Raw genomic sequence first — 17,551 nt, 5'->3', positions numbered from 1 at the left:
TAGGCCTATAAGGTTAGTATCACACCTCATGTAGCCTAGTCCATAGGCCTATAAGGTTAGTATCACACCTCATGTAGCCTAGTCCATAGGCCTATATGTTTTAAAAGGTTAGTATCACACCTCATGTAGCCTAGTCCATAGGCCTATATGTTTTAATAAGGTTAGTATCACACCTCATGTAGCCTAGTCCATAGGCCTATATGTTTTAATAAGGTTAGTATCACACCTCATGTAGCCTAGACCATAGGTCTATATGTTTTAATAAGGTTAGTATCACACCTCATGTAGCCTAGCCCATAGTCCTATAAGGTTAGTATCACACCTCATGTAGCCTAGCCCATAGGTCTATATGTTTTAATAAGGTTAGTATCACACCTCATGTAGCCTAGCCCATAGGTCTATATGTTTTGATAAGATTAGTATCACACCTCATGTAGCCTAGTCCATAGACCTATATGTTTTAATAAGGTTAGTATCACACCTCATGTAGCCTAGCCCATAGGTCTATATGTTTTGATAAGGTTAGTATCACACCTCATGTAGCCTAGTCCATAGACCTATATGTTTTAATAAGGTTTGTATCACACCTCATGTAGCCTAGTCCATAGGTCTATATGTTTTAATAAGGTTAGTATCACACCTCATGTAGCCTAGTCCATAGGTCTATATGTTTTGATAAGGTTAGTATCACACCTCAAGCCAGCCTAGTCCATAGGTCTATATGTTTTAATAAGGTTTGTATCACACCTCATGTAACCTAGCCCATAGGTCTATATGTTTTGATAAGGTTAGTATCACACCTCATGTAGCCTAGTCCATAGACCTATATGTTTTAATAAGGTTAGTATCACACCTCATGTAGCCTAGCCCATAGGTCTATATGTTTTGATAAGGTTAGTATCACACCTCATGTAGCCTAGTCCATAGACCTATATGTTTTAATAAGGTTAGTATCACACCTCATGTAGCCTAGTCCATAGACCTATATGTTTTAATAAGGTTAGTATCACACCTCATGTAGCCTAGCCCATAGGTCTATATGTTTTAATAAGGTTAGTATCACACCTCATGTAGCCTAGCCCATAGGTCTATATGTTTTAATAAGGTTAGTATCACACCTCATGTAGCCTAGTCCATAGGTCTATATGTTTTAATAAGGTTAGTATCACACCTCATGTAGCCTAGTCCATAGGCCTATATGTTTTGATAAGGTTAGTATCACACCTCATGTAGCCTAGTCCATAGGTCTATATGTTTTAATAAGGTTTGTATCACACCTCATGTAGCCTAGCCCATAGGTCTATATGTTTTGATAAGGTTAGTATCACACCTCATGTAGCCTAGCCCATAGGTCTATATGTTTTAATAAGGTTAGTATCACACCTCATGTAGCCTAGTCCATAGGTCTATATGTTTTAATAAGGTTAGTATCACACCTCATGTAGCCTAGTCCATAGGTCTATATGTTTTAATAAGGTTAGTATCACACCTCATGTAGCCTAGTCCATAGGTCTATATGTTTTAATAAGGTTAGTATCACACCTCATGTAGCCTAGTCCATAGGTCTATATGTTTTAATAAGGTTAGTATCACACCTATGTAGCCTTAGGTCTATATGTTTTGATAAGGTTTATCACACCTCATGTAGCCTAGCCCATAGGTCTATATGTTTTGATAAGGTTAGTATCACACCTCATGCCTAGTCCATAGGTCTATATGTTTTAATAAGGTTAGTATCACACCTCATGTAGCCTAGCCCATAGCCTATATGTTTTAATAAGGTTTGTATCACACCTCATGTAGCCTAGCCCATAGGTCCTATATGTTTTGATAAGGTTTGTATCACATCTAAAGTGGCCAAATAATTTCTTAAAATGAAGCACATTTATCTGCTTTACAATTTTTTGCAATCTTTGCATTGCTGCGCTTATAATGTGATGAAATAGCCTAATAGTTTATCACATTTTAAGACAAACGTTCCGAAGTCAACTTTTGTACTATGGGGAATAGTAGATTGACATAGGCTAGTGCTTTTGCTGTTCATTAGGCCTACTCATCTTGTTGCTTGACAAAAAGTAAATGTGGACTCTTCTTGCAATATGTTCAATATGTATGTCGGAATTGGATAAGGAGTTGTGTTCCCGAAGTGTCGCTCTTCACTTGTAGCTTGTGAGAACGACCTGAGCCATGTGAGTGAGGGGTGCTTCGAAGCATGTAGCCATCGGGGAGAAAGGAACATCGGGTACTGGCCGCCAAACGCACAACTTGTTTTAGGGTGCTTCGGCCACACAAAGGGGATGCCCCTGGGAAATTCGAGGCATTGTCAAGCGCTTGTCAAATTGTGAATGAGAGACTGATGAAGTGTGTAGGCAACAGCCAGCGCAAAAAAAACAAAGCAGAGCACATGCCTTTCAAGCAACTTTTCTCAAATTATCATTAGTCTAATCATGCAGCCTTACAATGTATTAAAAATCAAAACATATAGCCCAATGTTTGTTGAACAATTAAAGTTACATTATTAATTTTAAATTAAGCATATAGGAGTATCTATTTGTTTGTTAACCGCTCAAAACAGAATAGTACATGTGCAAACCCCTCAAATCGTTTGGAGAAAACATCCTTTATATTTTATTCAGCTTTGTTTAATTGTATTCTTCATATTATAAAATAATATAAAATAATGCCATGGAATTCTAACCAAATTTTGTCCGCTAAATTAACTATTGTAGCCAACAGCCACATGGCATAGCCAGATCAGGACCTAACATGAGGACAACTCAGAGTATGCAATTCAGTTCTGAAATAGACTACATTTTCTTCATATCATGTTTCTTTACACCTGTCTAAAATAATAATTGATTTATTGTGGTGTTTTATTACATGGATTTAATAGACTTTTTAAAATGTAGATGATCCAAAGGTCTGCATCAGTGGCTTGTAGACTATGTGTGGAAGCCAGGAGATGCTTAACTTCTCTGGGATATGTGGGACGGTAGCGTCCCACCTCGCCAACTGCCAGTAAAATTACAGGGCGCCAAATAAAAAACAACAGAAATCCCATAACTAAAATTCCTCAAACATACAAGTATTATACACCATTTTAAAGATAAAAGATAAGATAAACTTGCCCGATTTCAAATAGGCTTTACAGCGAAAGCACACCAAACGATTATGTTAGGTCAGTACCTAGTCATAGAAAACCATGCAGCCATTTTCCAGCCAAGGAGAGGGCTCACAAAAGTCAGAAATAGCGATTAAATGAATCACTAACCTTTCATGATCTTCATCAGATGGCACTCACAAGACTTCATGTTACACAATAAATGTGTGTTTTGTTCGATAAAGTTCATCTTTATGTCCAAAAACCTCATTTTAAATTGGTCTGGTATGATCAGAAATGCATTGTCTCAAACAAAAATCCGGTGAAAGTGCAGAGAGCCACATCAAATTACAGAAATACTCATCATAAACATTGATAAAAGATACAAGTGTTATGCATGGAATTATAGATAAACTTCTTCTTAATGCAACCGCTGTGTCAGATTTCAAAAAGGCTATACGGCGAAAGCACACCTTGCGATTATGTTAGGTCAGCACCTAGCCACAGAAAAACATACACCCATTTTCCAAAGAAGGAGAGGTGTCAGAAATATCAGAAATAGCGTTATAAATATTCACTTACCTTTGATGATCTTGATCGGAATGCACTCCCAGGAATCCCAGTTCCACAATAAATGTTTGTTTTGTTCGAAAAAGTCCATAATTTATGTCCAAATACCTCCTTTTTGTTCGCACGTGTAGCCTAGTAATCCAAATGCTCAATGCGCAATCGCTTAGTTCCGATGAAATGTTTAAAAAGTTATATTACAGTTCGTAGAAACATGTCAAACGATGTATAGAATCAATATTTAGGATGTTTTTGTCATAAATCTTCAATAATGTTTCAACCGGACAATTCCTTTGTCTTTAGAAATGAAAGGGAACGCAGCTACCTCTCACGGCCACGGGATATGATTTAGCTCATGGCATTCTGCCAGACACCTGACTCAAACAGCTCTCATTCGCTCCCCCTTCACAGTAGAAGCCTGAAACAAGGTTCTAAAGACTGTTGACATCTAGTGGAAGCCTTAGGAAGTGCAATATGACCGCATAGACACTGTATATTGGATAGGCAAAGACTTGAAATCCCACAAACCTCAGATTTCCCACTTCCTGGTTGGATTTTTTTCTCAGGTTTTTGCCTGCCATATGAGTTCTGTTATACTCATAGTCATCATTCTAACAGTTTTAGAAACTTCAGAGTGTTTTCTATCCAAATCAGTAGTAGCAGGCAGTTTACTCTGTGCACCTTATTATCCAAGCTACTCAATACTGCCTCCCAATCCCAAAGAAGTTAATGTGTTTATGTTAATTAACGGTCAATTACAGAGAGACCGACAGTTATTTGCTTGACAATCAACGGCTGATGAAATTTTGTGACTGTCACAGCCCTAGTGGTGATGTTGGAACTGAGACAAGCAACTCTTACTCACTGACTACTGCCATGTAATGAGAGAGGTACTCACAGACTACGGCCATGTAATGAGAGAGGTACTCACTCTGACTACTGCCATGTAATGAGAGAGGTACTCACTCTGGCTACTACCATGTAATGAGAGAGGTACTCACTCTGACTACTGCCATGTAATGAGAGAGGTACTCACTCTGACTACTGCCATGTAATGAGAGAGGTACTCACTGACTACTGCCATGTAATGAGAGAGGTACTCACTCTGATTACTGCGATGTAATGAGAGAGGTACTCACTCTGACTACTGCCATGTAATGAGAGAGGTACTCACTCTTACTACTGCCATGTAATGAGAGAGGTACTCACTCTGACTACTGCCATGTAATGAGAGAGGTACTCACGGACTACTGCCATGCAATGAGAGAGGTACTCACTCTGACTACTGCCATGTCAAGAGAGAGGTACTCACTGACTACTGCCATGTCATGAGAGAGGTACTCACTCTGACTACTGCGATGTAATGAGAGAGGTACTCACTCTGACTACTGCGATGTAATGAGAGAGGTACTCACTCTGACTACTGCGATGTAATGAGAGAGGTACTCACGGACTACTGCCATGCAATGAGAGAGGTACTCACTCTGACTACTGCCATGTCATGAGAGAGGTACTCACTGACTACTGCCATGTCATGAGAGAGGTACTCACTCTGACTACTGCGATGTAATGAGAGAGGTACTCACTGACTACTGCCATGTCATGAGAGAGGTACTCACTCTGACTACTGCGATGTAATGAGAGAGGTACTCACTCTGACTACTGCGATGTAATGAGAGAGAGGAGCGGGGACAAAGTGACAGGTTAAAACAGGCTAATTCACATCTAATCAGGGAGAGAGGGAGGGGAAGATGGAGAGAGGTCTCTGCTAATAACTGTGTTCTCCATATCCACTTGGCAACAGTCCCAAAACAAAATGGGGGATTATTGGTTTGGAGTCCCAAATCAAATCAGAGGCCCATACAGGTTTAATACATGGTCATTCATATTAGTAATAGATTCATATTGTAATGGGGCAAATAACTAAAGCTGCTTATTGGGTCACAGCTGTTATGAGCGTGTTATGAGCGGTGCCTTCTGTGTGTGTCCCAGTCTGACGCCTGGTCATATATTCTACTTACAGCCCAGAGAAAGAGAAGGGGTTTAAGAAACAAGTGAAGCTTCCCTCTCATGAGAACGGACAGGACGGACAGGACGGACAGGACGGACAGAATGGACAGGACGGACAGATGGACTCTGAAGAGAACTACACAGAGGACGGGATGTCCCCTCTGCAGGAGGAGGAGAGTGGGTGTGATGAGGAGGAGGAGAGGGATGAAGATGAGTTTGACAGTGATGAGAGTCTGGTGGACTCAGACTCTGACTCTGATGAGAAAGGTGAGTGAAAGATAACAATGACACTTCCCAGAGAGGTAGAAATGTCCCCAATTCTAAATCAACCCTTCTGCACTTGTGTACTGCAGATGGGGGCAGGATTGAATAGGTTTCATCATTAACCTAATGAAAGTACCATATTGTCCTCTGTTTGGCTGTATGCTACAGTATTTCCTAGGTAGCAACTGAAATCCCCAACTGCCCCACTCTATTATAACATGTCTGTCTGATAGCCACAATTTTCACCTCTTGAACCTTGACCTCTCTGTGCCTTCTGACCTCTTACCCCCTGCAGCTAACTTCCAGGTGGATCTGGCAGACCTGACGTGTGAGATTGAGATCAAGCAGAAGTTGATCGATGAGCTGGAGAACAGTCAGAAGAGACTGCTGCAACTCAAACTACAGTATGAAGAGAAACTCATCCTGCTGCAGAACAAGATCAGAGACACACAGCTGGAGAGAGACAGAGTACTACACAACCTCAGTGAGTTATGGGTAATGTAGGCACGCAGTCACAGAGACACACAGCTGGAGAGAGACAGAGTACTACACAACCTCAGTGAGTTATGGGTAATGTAGGCACGCAGTCACAGAGACACACAGCTGGAGAGAGACAGAGTACTACACAACCTCAGTGAGTTATGGGTAATGTAGGCACGCAGTCACAGAGACACACAGCTGGAGAGAGACAGAGTACTACACAACCTCAGTGAGTTATGGGTAATGTAGGCACACAGTCACAGAGACACACAGCTGGAGAGAGACAGAGTACTACACAACCTCAGTGAGTTATGGGTAATGTAGGCACACAGTCACAGAGACACACAGCTGGAGAGAGACAGAGTACTACACAACCTCAGTGAGTTATGGGTAATGTAGGCACGCAGTCACAGAGACACACAGCTGGAGAGAGACAGAGTACTACACAACCTCAGTGAGTTATGGGTAATGTAGGCACACAGTCACAGAGACACACAGCTGGAGAGAGACAGAGTACTACACAACCTCAGTGAGTTATGGGTAATGTAGGCACACAGTCACAGAGACACACAGCTGGAGAGAGACAGAGTACTACACAACCTCAGTGAGTTATGGGTAATGTAGGCACACAGTCACAGAGACACACAGCTGGAGAGAGACAGAGTACTACACAACCTCAGTGAGTTATGGGTAATGTAGGCACGCAGTTACAGAGACACACAGCTGGAGAGAGACAGAGTACTACACAACCTCAGTGAGTTATGGGTAATGTAGGCACACAGTTACAGAGACACACAGCTGGAGAGAGACAGAGTACTACACAACCTCAGTGAGTTATGGGTAATGTAGGCACGCAGTCACAGAGACACACAGCTGGAGAGAGACAGAGTACTACACAACCTCAGTGAGTTATGGGTAATGTAGGCACGCAGTTACAGAGACACACAGCTGGAGAGAGACAGAGTACTACACAACCTCAGTGAGTTATGGGTAATGTAGGCACACAGTCACAGAGACACACAGCTGGAGAGAGACAGAGTACTACACAACCTCAGTGAGTTATGGGTAATGTAGGCACACAGTCACAGAGACACACAGCTGGAGAGAGACAGAGTACTACACAACCTCAGTGAGTTATGGGTAATGTAGGCACACAGTCACAGAGACACACAGCTGGAGAGAGACAGAGTACTACACAACCTCAGTGAGTTATGGGTAATGTAGGCACGCAGTCACAGAGACACACAGCTGGAGAGAGACAGAGTACTACACAACCTCAGTGAGTTATGGGTAATGTAGGCACGCAGTTACAGAGACACACAGCTGGAGAGAGACAGAGTACTACACAACCTCAGTGAGTTATGGGTAATGTAGGCACACAGTCACAGAGACACACAGCTGGAGAGAGACAGAGTACTACACAACCTCAGTGAGTTATGGGTAATGTAGGCACGCAGTTACAGAGACACACAGCTGGAGAGAGACAGAGTACTACACAACCTCAGTGAGTTATGGGTAATGTAGGCACACAGTCACAGAGACACACAGCTGGAGAGAGACAGAGTACTACACAACCTCAGTGAGTTATGGGTAATGTAGGCACGCAGTTACAGAGACACACAGCTGGAGAGAGACAGAGTACTACACAACCTCAGTGAGTTATGGGTAATGTAGGCACACAGTTACAGAGACACACAGCTGGAGAGACAGAGTACTACACAACATCAGTGAGTTATGGGTAATGTAGGCACACAGAGTGTACTGTACATACTGCCCAACCTCAGTGAGTTATGGGTAATGTAGGCACACAGAGTGTACTGTACATACTGCCCAACATCAGTGAGTTATGGGTAATGTAGGCACACAGAGTGTACTGTACATACTGCCCAACCTCAGTGAGTTATGGGTAATGTAGGCACACAGAGTGTACTGTACATACTGCCCAACCTCAGTGAGTTATGGGTAATGTAGGCACACAGAGTGTACTGTACATACTGCCCAACATCAGTGAGTTATGGGTAATGTAGGGACACAGAGTGTACTGTACATACTGCCCAACATCAGTGAGTGATTGTAAGTGGGGATGTGATATCTTCATTGATGTCTTGTTGTAAGGGAAGACACAGCTCTAGCACAACATAGATACAGGTAAATATCCAAATAAAGGAAACACCACATAATTATTTATTATGGATCCCCATTCACTAGCAGCTACCCTTCCTGGGGACCAGCAAAATTAAGGCAGTTATACGATTTAAAAAAATATTACAATACATTCATTACATAATTCACAACACACTAAGTGTGTGCTCTCAGGGCCCGACTCCACTACCACATATCTACAACACACTAAGTGTGTTCCCTCAAGCCCCTACTCTACTACCACATATCTACAACACACTAAGTGTGTGCTCTCAGGGCCCCGACTCCACTACCACATATCTACAACACACTAACTGTGTGCCCTCAGGCCCCTACTCTACTACCACATATCAACAACACACTAAGTGTGTGCCCTCAGGCCCCGACTCTACTACCACATATCTACAACACACTAAGTGTGTGCTCTCAGGCCCCGACTCCACTACCACATATCTACAACACACTAAGTGTGTGCTCTCAGGGCCCCGACTCCACTACCACATATCTACAACACACTAAGTGTGTGCCCTCAGGCCCCTACTCTACTACCACATATCAACAACACACTAAGTGTGTGCCCTCAGGCCCCGACTCTACTACCACATATCTACAACACACTAAGTGTGTGCTCTCAGGCCCCTACTCCACTACCACATATCTACAACACACTAAGTGTGTGCCCTCAGGCCCCTACTCTACTACCACATATCAACAACACACTAAGTGTGTGCCCTCAGGCCCCCGACTCCACTACTACATATCTACAACACACTAAGTGTGTGCCCTCAGGGCCCCGACTCCACTACCACATATCTACAACACACTAAGTGTGTGCTCTCAGGCCCCTATTCCACTACCACATATCTACAACACACTAAGTGTGTGCCCTCAGGCGCCTACTCTACTACCACATATCTACAACACACTAAGTGTGTGCTCTCAGGGCCCGACTCCACTACCACATATCTACAACACACTAAGTGTGTGCCCTCAGGGCCCGACTCCACTACCACATATCTACAACACACTAAGTGTGTGCCCTCAGGGCCCGACTCCACTACCACATATCTACAACACACTAAGTGTGTGCTCTCAGGGCGCCTAGTCCACTACCACATATCTACAACACACTAAGTGTGTGCTCTCAGGGCCCGACTCCACTACCACATATCTACAACACACTAAGTGTGTGCCCTCAGGCCCCCGACTCCACTACCACATATCTACAACACACTAAGTGTGTGCCCTCAGGCGCCTACTCTACTACCACATATCTACAACACACTAAGTGTGTGCTCTCAGGGCCCGACTCCACTACCACATATCTACAACACACTAAGTGTGTGCCCTCAGGGCCCGACTCCACTACCACATATCTACAACACACTAAGTGTGTGCCCTCAGGCCCCCGACTCCACTACTACATATCTACAACACACTAAGTGTGTGCTCTCAGGGCGCCTAGTCCACTACCACATATCTACAACACACTAAGTGTGTGCTCTCAGGGCCCGACTCCACTACCACATATCTACAACACACTAAGTGTGTGCCCTCAGGCCCCTGACTCCACTACCACATATCTACAACACACTAAGTGTGTGCCCTCAGGGCCCGACTCCACTACCACATATCTACAACACACTAAGTGTGTGCTCTCAGGCCCCCGACTCCACTACCACATATCTACAACACACTAAGTGTGTGCCCTCAGGCCCCGACTCCACTACCACATATCTACAACACACTAAGTGTGTGCTCTCAGGGCCCCCGACTCTACTACCACATATCTACAACACACTAAGTGTGTGCCCTCAGGGCCCCCGACTCCACTACCATATATCTACAACACACTAAGTGTGTGCTCTCAGGGCCCCCGACTCTACTACCACATATCTACAACACACTAAGTGTGTGCCCTCAGGGCCCCCGACTCCACTACCACATATCTACAACACACTAAGTGTGTGCTCTCAGGGCCCCCGACTCCACTACCACATATCTACAACACACTAAGTGTGTGCTCTCAGGGCCCCCGACTCCACTACCATATATCTACAACACACTAAGTGTGTGCTCTCAGGGCCCCCGACTCCACTACCACATATACACAACACACTAAGTGTGTGCCCTCAGGGCCCGACTCCACTACCACATATCTACAACACACTAAGTGTGTGCTCTCAGGGCCCGACTCCACTACCACATATCTACAACACACTAAGTGTGTGCCCTCAGGCCCCCAACTCCACTACTACATATCTACAACACACTAAGTGTGTGCCCTCAGGCCCCCGACTCCACTACTACATATCTACAACACACTAAGTGTGTGCTCTCAGGGCCCGCCTCCACTACCACATATCTACAACACACTAAGTGTGTGCCCTCAGGCCCCTACTCCACTACCACATATCTACAACACACTAAGTGTGTGCTCTCAGGGCCCGACTCCACTACCACATATACACAACACAAAATCCATTTGTACGTGTGTGTATAGTGTGTATGTTATCATGTGTGTGTATAATGTGTATGTTATCATGTGTGTGTATAGTGTGTATGTTATCATGTGTGTTTATAGTGTGTATGTTATCATGTGTGTGTATAGTGTGTATGTTATCATGTGTGTGTATAGTGTGTATGTTATCATGTGTGTGTATAGTGTGTATGTTATCATGTGTGTATAGTGTGTATGTTATCATGTGTGTGTATAGTGTATGTTATCATGTGTGTATAGTGTGTATGTTATCATGTGTATAGTGTGTATGTTATCATGTGTGTATAGTGTGTATGTTATCATGTGTGTGTATAGTGTGTATGTTATCATGTGTGTGTATAGTGTGTATGTTATCATGTGTGTGTATAGTGTGTATGTTATCATGTGTGTGTATAGTGTGTATGTTATCATGTGTGTGTATATCATGTGTGTATAGTGTATGTTATCATGTGTGTGTATAGTGTGTATGTTATCATGTGTGTGTATAGTGTGTATGTTATCATGTGTGTGTATAGTGTATCATGTGTGTGTATAGTGTGTATGTTATCATGTGTGTGTATAGTGTGTATGTTATCATGTGTGTGTATAGTGTGTATGTTATCATGTGTGTGTATAGTGTGTATGTTATCATGTGTGTGTATAGTGTGTATGTTATCATGTGTGTGTATAGTGTGTATGTTATCATGTGTGTGTATAGTGTGTATGTTATCATGTGTGTGTATAGTGTATGTTATCATGTGTGTGTATAGTGTGTATGTTATCATGTGTGTGTATAGTGTGTATGTTATCATGTGTGTGTATAGTGTGTATGTTATCATGTAATCATGTGTGTGTGTGTCATGTGTGTGTATAGTGTGTATGTTATCATGTGTGTATGTTATCAGTGTGTATAGTTATCATGTGTGTGTATATGTGTGTATGTTATCATGTGTGTGTATAGTGTGTATGTTATCATGTGTGTGTATAGTGTGTATGTTATCATGTGTGTGTATAGTGTGTATGTTATCATGTGTGTGTATAGTGTGTATGTTATCATGTGTGTGTATAGTGTGTATGTTATCATGTGTGTGTATAGTGTGTATAGTTATCATGTGTGTGTATAGTGTGTATGTTATCATGTGTGTATAGTGTGTATGTTATCAGTGTGTGTATAGTGTGTGTATAGTGTGTATGTTATCATGTGTGTGTATAGTGTGTATGTTATCATGTGTGTGTATAGTGTGTATGTTATCATGTGTGTGTATAGTGTGTATGTTATCATGTGTGTGTATAGTGTGTATGTTATCATGTGTGTGTATAGTGTGTATGTTATCATGTGTGTGTATAGTGTGTATGTTATCATGTGTCTGTGCTGCTTCACAGTCCCTCCTGTTCCAGAAGGTGTATTTTTATCTGTTTTTAAATCTGATTCTACTGCTGCATCAGTTACCTGATGTGGAATAGAGTTACATATAGTCATGGCTCTATGTAGTACTGTGGAATAGAGTTCCATATAGTCATGGCTCTATGTAGTACTGTGGAATAGAGTTCCATGTAATCATGGCTCTATGTAGTACTGTGGAATAGAGTTCCATATAGTCATGGCTCTATGTAGTACTGTGGAATAGAGTTCCATGTAGTCATGGCTCTATGTAGTACTGTGGAATAGAGTTCCATATAGTCATGGCTCTATGTAGTACTGTGGAATAGAGTTCCATATAGTCATGGCTCTATGTAGTACTGTGGAATAGAGTTCCATATAGTCATGGCTCTATGTAGTACTGTGGAATAGAGTTCCATATAGTCATGGCTCTATGTAGTACTGTGGAATAGAGTTACATATAGTCATGGCTCTATGTAGTACTGTGGAATAGAGTTACATATAGTCATGGCTCTATCTAGTACTGTGGAATAGAGTTACATATAGTCATGGCTCTATGTAGTACTGTGGAGTAGAGTTCCATGTAGTCATGGCTCTATGTAGTACTGTGGAATAGAGTTACATATAGTCATGGCTCTATGTAGTACTGTGGAATAGAGTTCCATATAGTCATGGCTCTATGTGGTACTGTGGAATAGAGTTACATATAGTCATGGCTCTATGTAGTACTGTGGAATAGAGTTCCATATAGTCATGGCTCTATGTAGTACTGTGGAATAGAGTTCCATATAGTCATGGCTCTATGTAGTACTGTGGAATAGAGTTCCATATAGTCCTGGCTCTATGTAGTACTGTGGAATAGAGTTCCATATAGTCATGGCTCTATGTAGTACTGTGGAATAGAGTTCCATGTAGTCATGGCTCTATGTAGTACTGTGGAATAGAGTTCCATATAGTCATGGCTCTATGTAGTACTGTGGAGTAGAGTTCCATGTAGTCATGGCTCTATGTAGTACTGTGGAATAGAGTTCCATGTAGTCATGGCTCTATGTAGTACTGTGGAATAGAGTCCCATGTAGTCATGGCTCTATGTAGTACTGTGATATAGAGTTCCATATAGTCATGGCTCTATGTAGTACTGTGGAATAGAGTTCCATATAGTCATGGCTCTATGTAGTACTGTGGAATAGAGTTCCATGTAGTCATGGCTCTATGTAGTACTGTGGAATAGAGTTCCATGTAGTCATGGCTCTATGTAGTACTGTGCACCTCCCATAGTCTGTTCTGGACTGGTGGCATGTCTTGTGGGGTACACATGGTTGTCTGAGCTGTGTGCCAGTAGTTTAAACAGACAGCTCGGTACTTTCAACATGTCAGCATCTCTCATAAATACAAGTAGTGATGAAGTCGATCTCTCCTCTACTTTGAGAGAGATTGACATGCATATTATTAATGTTAGCTCTCTGTGTACATCCAAGGACCAGCCGTCCTGCCCTGTTCTGAGACAATTGCAATTTTCCTAAGTCCCTCTTTGTGGCACCTGACCTGAACAGTAGTCCAGGCCTGTAGGACCTGCCTTGTTGAAGAAGGTAGGGCAGCACTTTATTAGTATAGTGTCTTAATAGGGCGTCGGCTCACCACGAGCCAGAACAGCATCAATGCACCTTGATATAGATTCTACAAGTGTCTGGAACTCTATTGGAGGGATGTGACACCATTCTTCCATGAGAAATTCCAGAATTTTGTGTTTTGTTGATGGTGGTGGAAAACACTGTCTCACACACATACAGACAGACAGACACACACACACACACACACACACACACACACACACACACACACACACACACACACACACACACACACACACACACACACACACACACACACACACACACACACACACACACACACACACACCCTTTAAACTCCCTATGCTCCTTTGACACCCCTCTTTCATAGTCACTGAGATCTCTTCTAGTCATGGTAGCCAAAATAATGGGCACCTGGGCATTTTTATACATGACCCTCAGATGTTAATGTGGAATCACCTGCTTTCAATATAATTTGTATCCCTCATTTACTGAAGTGTTTCCTTATATTTTCAGTAACCTTTACATACTGTACTGTACTCAATTTCAGCTCTACCTCTTTTAATAAGCATCACTCTCTCTCTCCTCCTTTCTAGTGTCCATGGAGAACTACACGGAAGAGAAGGCTAGCAGGATCAAGTCAGATTATGAGAAGAGGCTAAAGGAGATGAACAGAGACCTGATGAAGCTACAGGCGGCTCAGAAGGAACACTCGAGGCTACTGAAGAACCAGGGACGCTATGAACGAGAGCTGAAAAATCTAGAGCAGGAGGTCAACGAGATGAAGAAAGCCAAGGTGAGGAGGAGGAGGAGGGCAGAGGAGAGGAGAGGAGGGGAGGACAAGGAGAGTGAGAGGGAGAGGAGGAGAATGGAGTAGGAGGCAGAGAATTGTGTCAACTATAAACAGTACCTGTCAAAAGTTTTGACACACCTACTCATTCAAGGGTTTTTCTTTATTTTTACTATTTTCTACATTGTAGAATAATAGTGAAGACATCAAAACTATGAAATAACACATATGGAATCATGTAGTAACCAAAAAAAGTGTTAAACAAATCAAAATATATTTTATATTTGAGATTCTTCAAAGTAGCCACCCTTTGCCTTGATGACAGCTTTGCACACTCTTGGCATTCTCTCAACCAGCTTCATGAGGAATGCTTTTCCAACAGCCTTGAAGGAGTTTCCACATATGCTGAGCACTTGTTGGCTGCTTTTCCTTCACTCAAACTCATCCCAAACCATCTCACTTGGGTTGAGGTCGGGTGATTGTGGAGGCCAGGTCATCTGATGCAGCACTCCATCATTCTCATTGGTCATATAGCCCTTACACAGCCTGGAGGTGTGTTCTGGGTCTTTGTCTTGTTGAAAAACAAATGATAGTCCCACTAAGCACAAACCAGATGGGATGACAATGTTGCTGTAGAATGCTGTGGTAGACATGCTGGTTATGTGTGCCTTGAATTCTAAATAAATCACAGACAGTGTCACCAGCAAAACACCCCACACCATCACACCTCCTCCTCCATGCTTCACGGTGGGAACCACACATGCCGAGATCATCCGTTCACCTATTCTGCATCTCACAAAGACACGGCGGTTGGAATCAAAAATCCTACATCTGGACTCATCAGACCAAAGGACAGATTTCCACCGGTCTAATGTCCATTGCGCATGTTTCTTGGCCCAAGCAAGTCTCTTCTTCTTATTGGTGTCCTTTAGTAGTGGTTTCTTTGCAACAATTCGACCAAGAAAGCCTGATTCAAGCAGTCTCCTCTGAACAGTTGATGTTCAGCAAATGGTGGCTACTTTGTAGAATCTTAAAATATATTGTCATTTGTTTAACACTTTTTTGGTTACTACATGATTCCATATGTGTTATTTCATAGTTTTGACATCTTCGCTATTGACTGGTACTGTACATTGCAGGACATTTCCATCTGAAATGTTTATAGCCCTATGTGAGGGTACAGTCATCGATGGCCGATGCTCCCTGAGAAGTATGTAAGCAAGATTGAGGGTTCTCTTCAGCTAAGTGCAGTTCTTCTTCCGGTCCCCAGGTGGCGCTGATGAAGCAGATGAAGGAGGAGCAGCTGAGGAGGAGGATGGTGGAAGCCAAGAGGAACAGAGAGATCGCTCAGCTCAAGAAGGAGCAGCGACGACAGGAGGTACGTGTTTGTGTGTGTGTCAGGGTGTGTTTGTGTGTGTGTGGGTGTCAGGGTGTGTGTGTCAGGGTGTGTGTGTCAGGGTGTGTGTGTGTCATGGTGTGTGTGTGTCAGGGTGTGTTTGTGTGTGTCAGGGTGTGTTTGTGTGTGTGTCAGGGTGTGTGTGTGTGTCAGGGTGTGTGTGTGTGTCAGGGTGTGTGTGTCAGGATGTGTGTGTCAGGGTGTGTTTGTGTGTGTGTCAGGGTGTGTGTGTGTGTGTGTCAGGATGTGTGTGTCAGGGTGTGTTTGTGTGTGTGTCAGGGTGTGTGTGTGTCAGGGTGTGTGTGTGTCAGGGTGTGTGTGTCAGGGTGTGTTTGTGTGTGTGTCAGGGTGTGTGTGTGTGTCAGGATGTGTGTGTCAGGGTGTGTTTGTGTGTGTGTCCGGGTGTGTGTGTGTCAGGGTGTGTGTGTCAGGGTGTGTTTGTGTGTGTGTGTGTGTGTGTGTGTGTGTGTCAGGGTGTGTTTGTGTGTGTGTCAGGGTGTGTTTGTGTATGTGTCAGCGTGTGTTTGTGTGTGTGTGTCAGGGTGTGTTTGTGTGTGTGTGTGTCAGGGTGTGTTTGTGTGTCAGGGTGTGTGTGTGAGGTAACATAGAAGTGTATGCCTGGAGATACGTAATACACTTATGATGCTCTTGTAAACATTTCTAGGTTAATACAGGGGAAGGGACCTGTTACCTCCCTTCTCAGGCCAGTTCAATAAATCATTAGTACAGAGGAAGGGAAAGGGGGATACCTAGTCAGTTGTACAACTGACTGCCTTCAACTGAAATGTATCGTCTGCGTTTAACCCAACCCCTCTATATGTGTTAAACCTCTATGAGTCATGTACTCCAGATGTATCGTCTGCGTTTAACCCAACCCCTCTATATGTGTTAAACCTCTATGAGTCATGTACTCCAGATGTATCGTCTGCGTTTAACCCAACCCCTCTATATGTGTTAAACCTCTATGAGTCATGTACTCCAGATGTATCCTCTGCATTTAACCCAACCCCTCTATATGTGTTAAACCTCTATGAGTCATGTACTCCATGTATCCTCTGCATTTAACCCAACCCCTCTATATGTGTTAAACCTCTATGAGTCATGTACTCCAGATGTATCGTCTGCGTTTAACCCAACCCCTCTATATGTGTTAAACCTCTATGAGTCATGTACTCCAGATGTATCGTCTGCATTTAACCCAACCCCTCTATATGTGTTAAACCTCTATGAGTCATGTACTCCAGATGTATTGTCTGCGTTTAACCCAACCCCTCTATATGTGTTAAACCTCTATGAGTCATGTACTCCAGATGTATCGTCTGCGTTTAACCCAACCCCTCTATATGTGTT

At 43.0% G+C, this 17,551-nt stretch overlaps 1 protein-coding gene across 3 annotated transcripts in view; it reads left to right on the top strand.

Moving 5' to 3' along the window:
• The window catches only part of LOC118381065 (kinesin-like protein KIF21B), a 188,250-nt gene that overhangs the window by 101,994 nt on the left and 68,705 nt on the right, over window positions 1-17,551 (top strand). For all 3 annotated transcript variants that reach the window (XR_008144093.1, XR_008144092.1, XM_052526477.1), the window contains exons 12-15: window positions 5,691-5,944; window positions 6,237-6,425; window positions 14,612-14,811; window positions 16,076-16,183. Coding sequence is in view for 1 of the 3 variants with exons in the window: in XM_052526477.1 (XP_052382437.1) it covers window positions 5,691-5,944; window positions 6,237-6,425; window positions 14,612-14,811; window positions 16,076-16,183 (751 nt within the window). In the remaining 2 variants the exon portion in view is untranslated. The remainder of the gene's footprint in view (window positions 1-5,690; window positions 5,945-6,236; window positions 6,426-14,611; window positions 14,812-16,075; window positions 16,184-17,551) is intronic.

The sequence above is a fragment of the Oncorhynchus keta genome, chromosome 10 (assembly GCF_023373465.1).
Source record: "Oncorhynchus keta strain PuntledgeMale-10-30-2019 chromosome 10, Oket_V2, whole genome shotgun sequence".
NCBI lineage: Eukaryota > Metazoa > Chordata > Actinopteri > Salmoniformes > Salmonidae > Oncorhynchus > Oncorhynchus keta.
The sequence above is the reverse complement of the archived record's forward strand: the minus strand, read 5'-3'. Positions and strand labels throughout refer to the sequence as shown.